The sequence below is a fragment of the Phocoena phocoena genome, chromosome 18, assembly GCF_963924675.1.
Source record: "Phocoena phocoena chromosome 18, mPhoPho1.1, whole genome shotgun sequence".
NCBI lineage: Eukaryota > Metazoa > Chordata > Mammalia > Artiodactyla > Phocoenidae > Phocoena > Phocoena phocoena.
In genome coordinates this window covers 20,657,884-20,669,109 of record NC_089236.1, presented here as the reverse complement: position 1 = coordinate 20,669,109, position 11,226 = coordinate 20,657,884, and the positions used below count along the sequence as shown (strand labels likewise).

At 40.5% G+C, this 11,226-nt stretch overlaps 1 protein-coding gene across 1 annotated transcript in view; it reads left to right on the top strand.

Moving 5' to 3' along the window:
* Positions 1 to 6,282: 6,282 nt before the first annotated feature.
* LRRC63 (leucine rich repeat containing 63) overlaps positions 6,283 to 11,226 on the top strand; it is a 40,876-nt gene continuing 35,932 nt past the window's right edge. The window contains exon 1 of the mRNA XM_065895923.1: positions 6,283 to 6,367. Coding sequence (XP_065751995.1) covers positions 6,283 to 6,367 — 85 coding nt within the window. The remainder of the gene's footprint in view (positions 6,368 to 11,226) is intronic.

The following is an 11,226-nucleotide window of genomic DNA, read 5'->3' as shown; positions in this document are numbered from 1 at the left end:
AGTTACCGAACCTCTTCTTTAAAGCAAGTCTTAAGCGGAGCCATATTAATATGTCAAACAGATAAAAGGGTTGTTGCTCTACTTGGAACTGCGGTGGAGGGAAGAGCAAAGCCCCATGATCTGTCTTCCCCATGGCTCCTGAACAGAGCTGGACACCGTATCTCTTCCATTGGAGGGTATTACCTCATCTGGAATAACTGGCAGAGGAAATGAAGGAACAGTACCCTGGGATTTACTAAGTTCAATCCTGATATACTCTCCAACATCAAAACATAAGGGTGGGGGGACTGAGATTGTTGTAACTCTTGAAGAACTGTCAAGAGCATATTAAACTCACTGTGTGACACTGAAACAAAAGTGATGGTTCTGTTAGTCCGGTTGTGGTGTAAGAAATGTGAGTTCTTCACCAACATGGAGAATATAAAGCACCATGACATGTGCAGGCAACCTGTGCTCTTCCCCACCTGCCATCCCCAGGCCTCATTACACTTAGGACTGTCAGCATAAAGCAGAGTAAGTTTGAAAAGCAAATCCACCATATTTACTGTTTAAGATCATAAATTGCTATTTGCCTTAGAATGAAGAGTAAGTCATTACAAAGCATTTCTGCTTACCTATGGTTCTACATGCTAGAGGTCTTTTTTTTTTTTTTTGCTTTGCGGTACGCGGGCCTCTCACTGTTGTGGCCTCTCCCGCTGCGGAGCACAGGCTCCGGACGCGCAGGCGCAGCGGCCACGGCTCACGGGCCCAGCTGCTCCGCGGCGTGTGGGATCCTCCCGGACCGGGGCACGAACCCGCGTCCCCTGCATCGGCAGGCGGACTCTCAACCACTGCGCCACCAGGGAAGCCCCATAGGTCTTTTTTGAGGACTGAACAGAAGGCACGCAGCGCCTACACCTCCTGCGTATGGCACATACTCCTTGTAAGTTTAGGACTAAATCCTAGCTGGTCCCAGGGACTCAGTAGATTATTCTCCCAAAGTCCAGTGAGCACTTTAGAAAACCTGAGAAAAATTATATACTTTCAGAACATCTTTCCCTCTAGCAATTCTGAGGAGGGACACACTGCAGCCTTTTGGCCTTTTCCACTTTTGTTTGGCTCACCAGCTGGCCTGGAGGACACCGAGAACAAGGCGGCTTTCATCCTTGGGTCACAGGTTGACATTCATCATGGATTCGGTCCAGCTCAGTCAATGCTGACAGCAGCTCACGGACTCAACTCACGTGAATGACACAGGTCAAGGTCTCTTTACTCACATCACTGCACTGGGACATTTTCAGGCATGAGCTGTCCCGTGGCTCCTCTGCGGCCCAGAAGGGTATAAGGACCAGTGACAGAATGTAAGGACCTGCCCTGGAGCATGCACTGCATTTGTTCACAATCTGAGAGGTGCAGACCTCTTTCACCAACATACCAGAGACGCTAGCAAACCAAGTGTGATACTTTATGGATAAATGCCCAGGATTCACCCTTCAACCCTCCAAATACTTTGCTTAACATCGACTATAATCACATAAAGCAGGGACAACGCAGACAGGAAATCTGAGCTATTTGTTTTTAACGGTTAGCATCTAATGAGGACTCACCTGTACCCAGCAGAACCTAAGTCCTTGACCTAGATTCTCTCTCTAAATCCTCACAACATCCTGAGTCAGGTACCATTTTACCCGAGTTTTACAGGTGAAGAGACCACAGGAGCTTTAATGGGTTGAGTAGCTGGTCCAAGGGCACAGAGCTATCAAGTAGCGGCCAGGGATTTGAACCCAGCCGAGCTGAGCTATGCTGCCTTGGATTGACATATGATGCAGGTCATAGAATTTTCAGTTAACGTGAGAACTGTGGAGTAAGATAAAACATAAAATCAACACTTAGACCAGTGCCTTCCACATGGTAAGTAACCACCATTGACATTTCATCACTCACAGCATGAAAGGCAATGCTGCTTAGTCAACCTAACATTAAGGAAACAAGTATCATCTGCCCTTTTCTGGTGAAGGTCACAATCATACAATATACACAGATATCTAGTATCAGCTGGGCGCAGACAGTCTAAAACAATCACTGAAACTAGGGAAATACAGAACTGTTCCTAAGTGTTCGGGGTACTGTGAATACATAACAGTATTCTATCCGAGCAACATAATAAGAAAATGTTAAAAAAAATTTAAAAACCTCAAGTAGTCATAATTATAAAGACTGAAAAGATTTAAAATTTCATTTTAATGTCTAAAATTATAAAGCCTCAAATGAATCATTACATGTTGTTTTAATAAAGTTTAAAGTTTAGCACCTAGCAAAGAGCCTTACACACAGGTTCCAATAAATCATTCTGGAATGAATGGCTGAATTCATGAATATGCTTTTATAACAGATAGACATTGTTCTTTCACTATGTCTGGGAATTTTTCTTAATTCTATGATGCAGGTTGCATGACCTTTCCTTATTAATAATGATTTTTCTGAAAAAAATCCCAGGACTATCATCATGAAAGACAAAAAGGAAAAACTAAATAACCCGCCCCTAAATAATTAAGAACAGAAACGAAGTTTTTGCCTTTGCAATGAGATAGGAGAGGTAAAAAGAAAAGCAGCTTCTTCAAAATATCTTTATTAACATTTAAGAAAATATAAAATTGCTCTCTATGCAGCAGCATGAAAACACATGAAACAAAAGTATACATTTAAGCCACTGTGACTGGTGAAGAGTAAAGACATTTCTCAGTATATATATAAGAAAACAGGTAAACTCAGATCAAGAAAATACCTCTTTCTCAAAAGCTTTTTGTGCCTTGGTTTACCCTGGGGACTCAACAGTTTATTCAATGTGCTCTCAAAAATAACTGTTTTTTTAAAAAGAACTTCTAAAAAACTAATATGAGCACAAAAATACAGATCACTGCAGTTATTTCCATAAAGTAAAATGCTAACTTAAATCTACACTGACCAAACTATTTTGTAAACCTCCATCCTGTTTAAAAGGAAAACAAACAAATAGAGCGGTATATAGAGAATAGTTTTTCTATATATAGAAGATTTCCAGCAACAGTTTCTGCACCATTCCAACAGAGCTGTGTCCTTTCACCAAGAGCAAATCTGAGATTCCCCAAGTACTCCCCACTCGTTAGGAAAATCAAAAGCATTACCTGCAGGGTGCGTAGGGTTGCTTGTGCATAAGGCTTTTATCTCATTTTAGCAACATTAAAAAAACAACAAAAAAAACCGCAGGATGTATACAACCTTGGCGCTCACCATTACTGTGGCCTCCTTAATACAGTCTGCTAAAAGTGCTGTGGTTCAGTTTGACAAGCTTCATCACACAGCTAATGCGACAAACAAAAAGGATGACTGTACTGTGTATCAGGTGAAGGAGACCCTTAAAATCAGAGGGAGTTGTATTATTTAAAGAGACATGATTATTTTTAAAAAAGAAAAGGAGATTGAGGTAGCAATATTTCCCCCTCAAATTTAAAAATTAATAAATTAAATAAAAACAGTAAAAGAATCCAAATTGAATGTGATGTGTACTTTCTAAATCCGGCCTGCACTTGTACATCATTTCCATAGACGAAGCACGTAATCTGTGTCAGAAAAACTGATATATGCATATGAAACACACCAAGCCATGAATTTAATTTTCATAATCACGATCTCATTTACCTAAATGTTTGGTGCTAAGTAACAGAAGTAGTAAGTAGTGGAAGACAAAATATTCACACCTAAGGAGGTTACATATTAAACAGCCTTAGTTTCTGCCTGCTATTTGCTAGAAGAAATCTGCAGGGAATGAAGCCTGATGCCTGATTCCATGTGTGACAAAGCATTTAAAAAAAAAACTACTGATAAGTGCATCGCTTTGATTTTGACTATGCAGTACTAAGTACAAATTTTAAAGGCCAAGCATTGGTCAGTAAAACTGAATCCCAGTAGTTCTCACGGTTCAAACAACTTTTAAGAGGACAGGAACCTGACTCAATTTATCTATTGGAACATAACTATTTTTCATGGTTAAAAATATAAACATTTTTCACACTTACAAAATATACACAACAAATATTACTTGAGACAAAACCTAGCAAACAGATCTGCCTATTGTCAACTTTCTTAGCTTTCTGAGAAGCTAATTAATCCATGCAATTAAGAGTGGAATAAGTTCATAGAGCTGAGCAGCAGCTTAATTGGGACATAGTTATCTTACAAGGAAAAGAGACCACATACAAAGGAAAACAAGGTGCAGAATATTTCCCAGAGTCTGAGGAAATACTTTTTTACTTTTCCACTTTTTTCACTGACTGTTTAAAAATATATGCTTGTTCCTAAGGAGAAAAAGGAAGACTTGGTTAGGGAGTAAATCTTCAAAGACCCCAGAGTTACAAAGATTTACACACAAGTCTCATCTTCCAACAACTGTACTGAAGTTCCTACACTTGTACTTGCAAAATAAAGCAAAACAAAACAAAACACAAGACTGGAAGGTAGCTCCGTCTACTTCACTTTCTGAGCTGGGATTTACACACCTACCTAATGAGTTTTCTCTCTCGCACTTTCTCCATCAAATCTCCAGAGAAACACATGCGCATACATGCAAACACACACGATGTATCGATCACTGTACTTACAGGTTCATCAACAACAGGACACAAGTCACAACACGATAGAACAAATAACTAGGACAGTGAGAAATGGGTTTCATTTAAAGCTTTCTTGGATCCTTAATGCCCCTATGCCTACACATTTCCTATTCATCCAGGCACTTTAAAGGATCAGAAAGACAAAACAGGTTGCATTAAAGGAAGAGAAACAAAACATAATGTTCGCTATTCGGGGGCCCTGTAAAATCAGCCCCGGAACCCGGCTGCGCAGAAGTGCAGCATGAAAGAATGCCAGCCTGGACCCTAGACACCCGAGTTAAGCACCTTGCAAGCGAGGAAAGTAAATACATAATAGTGGTCATTGTCATTAAGAATAAAAACAGTAATAACGATTGTCACCACGGGGTTCCGTACAGCAGGTGCACGTGGAGCGGGCTTCTCCTGCAGCCCGGCACAGCGGCTGGGCAAAGCGAATGGCCTCGGCGCGCGCCGCCCGGTGGGGCGGGACCCGCTGCGCAGTGCTCCGCAGGCGGGTGCGCTCCCCGCCCGGCCCCGCCCGGCCCGCCCTCCCCTCTGCGCCTGCGCATCCGGCGGCCGGGACGCTTTTATCGGTTTCCGGTTGCTAGGGCCTGTCTCCTTGGCCTCGGGTCGCACCTGGCGGTTGGGTGAGGGTGGCCTGGGTGCTTTCTTTCCGGACAGCATATACCGCGGGAAGACCTGCGACCTCACTTGACCTTAACCTGCCTAAATTCCCAGGAAGAGGAGATAAAAAAAGGAAAAGCTGATTGTTTTGAGAAGCAGCTGATTGCCCTAAAGGAGAGCGTACGAGTCCAACGTTTCCAAGCATCTCTTCCAATAATGAGAACGGAAAATTACAGGCATCAAGTGGGACGTACTACCAGGAAGCATACCTTGAGTGCTTGTGTGCAAGTCATCCTGGGGGTATAAAGCGGCCCATTTGTGCAGCTCCAGAGCGTACCTGCCTAGACTGTCAACGGAATAGTGATGTCCCAGGCACTTTGATATTGTCCCGACTAAGCACACATATTTGGTTCTATCTTCTGGTGTCATTTCTCAAACAGTACTAATTGGGACCGCGATCCTGGAAAATCTCATTATACTGAAGACCATTTTATTTTGGGGTTAAATAGTTATGGCCGAAGTGTAGTGGCTGAAATTTAAAATAAGTCATTTTTACAGAAAGGAAACAACTTATCTGTGAAGAGTTAGGTACTGTGGGTCTTCAGAGGCCATGGAAGGACTTCCTCACCTTTTTGACCAAAAACTCTTTCCAAATTTATAAATTGATAATATTTTGGAGGTAGAAAAAAAATGAGTGTCAGTTCTACTGTTCTGGAAAATCAGTATTTACTAGCTGAAATAACACTGACTGAACTTTTTGCTAACGTGAAATTTTAAAATGATCCTGACTGGTAACAGTATATGTATTTTTAAATTTTGTATTAATTATAAACCTAAATTTTATTTAGATTCTAGAAGTTTTAAGAAATTATTTTCTTCCCCTCTTTTCCTTTTATAGGAATTCTGCTTGGACCCAGTATAGTATTAGTGCAGAACAAGTTTCATTAGGATGTAATCTGCATTCGAATGAATTATTTTTCAGCAACAATTCAAACATATTCAAAAACTTTTCAATTCTCAATAGCTGTGAAAAACAGTGCTTATTAGTAAAATGCAAAACCATCCACAACTTCTTAGAAGACCCTTACCTCCAAATCTCCCTAAGCTGTCTTTATGTCAGAAGAAAGCCCGTGCAGGTATGTGCATTACTCAGATGTTTAACTTTATTTTTTTACAGAAGTCTCTCAACCTGCACAGCTCAGAATCACAATAAGGACATTCACTAATAACCAGCAACTTACAAATGTTTGTTGTAAGCTGGTAACATCCAATTCATTTCTACAAGTACAGTTTATCCTCATCATTTGTGGGTTCTGTAGGAGTGAATTTACCTAACTGCTAGAATCTATTTGTAACCTCCCAATCAGTACACTGTACTATATTTTGTCTTTTTAGCTCCAAAATATACCATGAAGAACACTTCGGAGCAGTATATAGAGCTCTTTCTCAGTCCTTTTATAACAGTGAAACTGTGCAGGAGGGGGGTATATATGATAATTCTCGGACACATGCAGGGCATTGAAAACACACATGTTCCCAGCTGAGGTCAAAGAAAGATATGGCTGTGCCTTCTTGTTTTAGCTCTCATATTACAAATAACTGCCCTTTTCCTGGTCTAGTTTGTACCATGTTTTCTGAATTCTGTACTTTCTGTTGGTGATTTAACAGTCTAAAATAGCCCCTAAGTATAGTACAAGAAGGCTGTGATGTGCCTTTTGGAGAAAATATATGCCTTAGAGAAGCTTCCTTCAGGCCTGAGTTACAGTGTTGTTGGCTGAGAGTTCAATGTTAATGAATGAACGATCTATATTAAATAAAGTGTCTTGAAATAGAAGCACATATAAAACAAGGTTATGTATTGATTGGCTGCTGGTAATGTTGAGACCAGAGGCTTGGAGGAACCTAACCCCGTATTTTCCCAAGAAGTAATGGTTCAGTGTTGGATAACTCAGTGCTCACTGAGACTACAGAACAGAACTGCCACAAATCGTGAGAACTGAGTGTACTTATAAGCACAGTGCTAAGAACTGGAGATATAATAGTGAGCAAAACCACGTCTGCCACTCCTCTCTCTTAGTTACCCTCTGGTGAGATCCAATGATCTGATCACACAACTAAATGTAAAATTATCTGTGGTAAGTGCTGTGAAGTAAAGATGAGCCACTTTTATGATTATAACTTTATATAATACCCTTAATCCTCTATTTCTGTATATGGTATTTATTAACTCCTTACTTACAAGCAATGGTAAAATTAGCATATTTCCTCTTCTTTCCCCTTTTCAGTCTCCTCTACCCCGATTTTAGTTGATTATATTAATTATTTCAGTGTCTAAGTGTGAACTAAGACTTGAGGAATTAGTGAAAGTGAAATGAAATATGTTTAATTATAGAGGAGACCCATGTAGTTTTTGATGGCAGAGGAGTCTATTGGAAAAGTGGAATTTTAACGTACTAGAAGAAAAAGAAATCATGGGGATGGGGAAATGTATCAAAAAATAGGGAAGTCTATGGGCTTCCCTGGTGGCGCAGTGGTTGAGAGTCCACCTGCCGATGCAGGGGGTGCGGGTTTGTGCCCCGGTCCGGGAAGATCCCACATGCCGCGGAGCGGCTGGGCCCGTGAGCCGTGGCCGCTGAGCCTGCGCGTCCGGAGCCTGTGCTCCGCAATGGGAGAGGCCACAACAGTGAGAGGCCCACATACCGCAAAAATAAATAAATAAATAAAATAGGGAAGTCTAAATTGAGAAGACAGATATCATCTTCATTGGGCAGATTTCCCTAAGCACCTCTTCTCTCTTCACCCAGTCAGAGTGCTTACCTTTATGGTCCCAGAGTATCCCCTATCTACCCCCTTACTGAGCTCTTATTCTCTAGTGTAACTGTTTACCTGCCTAGTTTCTATATTAAATCATGAGATCGTTGATGGTAGTAAGGTTTGTGCTGTGTGATTGTACCCTCAGCACTATGTGTACAGCTAGCACATGGGAGGTGTTAAATGTTTGTTTCATTAAGTAATGAGAACGGTAAGTATGGGTTGTGTTAATCAAGAAGGATGGATTGTATAAGGTTTAAGGTAGACTTTGGCAAAGGAAAATGATTTAAATTGGTTGGTAAGAGAAAGTATTCCACACTGTGTGAGCAACAAAAGAAACTCAGGTCTACCTAAAAAAAGAAGAGTGTCAGAGAAGGATAAGTGATCTCACTTGATCTAATAGGTAAGTCTCTGTTCTAAGCAAGAATAGCAACGATGTACTGGGTGATTATAGCACAAGGATAAATGGAACGAATGACGGCGGTGTTATAAGGAATGGAGAGAAGAATTGGGACTATTCTGTTAAAAGATACTCGCCATACCCATTAGGCAGTGTAGTGTTTATTGAAAGTAGACTTAGATTCGCTGTAAATGTATATTGCAAACTCTAGGGCAACCACTTTTAAAAAAATTTTATAAGTATAATTGATATGCTAAGAAAGGAATGAAACTGAAGGAGAGACACTGACTCATAAAATTCTCACCTAAAACCAGAAAAGACAGAAAAAGAGTGGAAGATTTCAAAAAGACAAAGAAGTAAAACAACGGCAATGAATAGAAAACTTTACAAATGTGGTAGATGTTAAGCCAACGATGTCAGTAATTCGTTAAAACGTGAATGGTCTAAGTGTACCAGTTAAGTGATAGAAACTGTCAGAGTAGATAAAAGACAAGAGCTAATTATATACTGTCTGCAAGAAACTTCCTGTAAATATAAAAACACAGATAGATGAAATGTAAAGGGATAGAGAAAGATACATCATACTAACACTAATCGAAAGAAAGCTGGAAGTGTATATATGGCCATGCTACTCTCTCACTTCGTCCCAGCTTCCCATCCCCCGCCCTCCACCCCTGCCACAGTGTCCTCAAGTCCATTCTCTATGTCTGCGTCTTTATTCCTGTTCCGCCCTTAGGTTCATCAGAACCATTTTTGTTTTTAGATTCCATATATATGTGTTAATATACAGTAATATTTTTTTCTGACTTCTTCACTCTATATGACAGACTCCAGGTCCATCCACCTCATTACAAATAACTCAATTTCGTTTCTTTTTATGGCTGAGTCATATTCCATTGTATATATGTGCCACATCTTCTTTATCCATTCATCTGTTGATGGACACTTAGGTTGCTTCCATGTCCTGGCTATTGTACATAGTGCTGCAATGAACATTGGGGTGCATGTGTCTTTTTGAATTATGGTTTTCTCAGGGTATATGCCCAGTAGTGGGATTGCTGGGTCACATGGTAGTTCTATTTTTAGTTTTTTAAGGAACCTCCATACTGTTCTCCATAGTGGCTGTATCAATTTACATTCCCACCAACAGTGCAAGAGGGTTCCCTTTTCTCCACACCGTCTCCAGCATTTATTGTTTGTAGATTTTTTGATGGTGGCCATTCTGACTGGTGTGAGGTGACACCTCATGGTAGTTTTGATTTGCATTTCTCTGATGATTAGTGATGATGAGCATCCTCTCATGTGTTTGTTGGCAATCTGTAAAATAGATAGCTAGTGGGAAGCAGCTGCATAGCACAGGGAGATCAGCTCGGTGCTTTGTGACCTAGATGGGTGGGATAGGGAGGGTGGGAGGGAGACACAAGAGGGAGGGGATAGGGGGATATATGTATACGTATAGCTGATTCACTTTGTTATACAGCAGAAACTAACACAACATTGTAAAGCAATCATACCCCAATAAAGATGTAAAAAAAGAAAAAAAAAGCTGGAGTAGCTGTGTTCATTGGCTTGTTTTCTTATTGTTGAGTTGAAGAGCTCTTTATTTTGGATGCAATTCCTTTATCAGATGAGTGTTTTGCAAATATTTTCTCTCAGTGCATGGCTTGTCTTTTTCTTCTTTTAAGAATGTCTTTCACAGAGTAGAAGTTTTTAATTTTAATGAAGTCCAACTTAACCGTTTTTTCTTTCGTGGATTGTTGTTTTGGTGTCATATCTAAAAAGTCATTCTGAATAGCACAGGGAACTCTATTCAATACTCTGTAATGACCTGTATGGGAAAATAATCTAAAAAAAACCGGAGTGGATAGATGTGTATGTATAACTACTTTGCTGTACAGCAGAAACGAACACAACATTGTAAATCAACTATACTCCAATAAAAAAATTAATTAAGAATAAAAGTCACTGCCACACCTAACATCACCTAGATTTTGCTCATGTTATGTTTTGTTTTAATATGAGAAAGAGAGAAAGGAAAGTTGAAGATGGTGGTGTAACCATTTTATGGAATGAGCTAGCTTTGATAAGTTCCATATAAGCAGGAAGCAAACATTATCCTTCTCCTACTACTGCCCTTTAAACTCACATGGCACACATCTCTCTACCGAGGCTTTTCTAGTCACTTTCATCTATTAGCCTTGTCTCGTTTCAATCTAAATCAATACTTTCATCTAGCATGCAATTAAACCTTGCCCTTTCTCCCAGCTCAGACTAGGTCTGCTAATTTTTAGACAAGCCAAGGGAAACAGGGGCATGATAAATGCTTCCATCTTGTTCTTTTACTTCTCTTCCCCAACTCATAGTTTCTGGTATCTTCATAGGTGTGGCTAGGAGTGGGAAAGAGTTAAGGAGTTAAGAGTGAAGGTGAGAATCCGTCATCAGTCTCTGTACCCCCCTGAAATGCCAGAAGGTAGAGGTCAAGTAGATTCAAGGATTCTCTTGCCTTATACAAGTTGCGACACAGCAATGGGAGGGCCAATACATTTCTGTTACTCTGTAGGTATAAGGGGGTTGGGGGAACCATGGCAGGGAGTGATGAGATGTTATCCTCTCCTTGTGGCATACACTCCTGTTCTCTGTAGATGGTTCTCTGAGAATCCCCCTCACTTGGTTTGAGGTTGGGGTAAATCCTCCTCTACCCACCACAAGGAGGGGAAGATCGGAGAAACACATAGCACGCCAATAGCTCAATTCAGAAGAAATCCTCTCTGCGAATGTAGATCA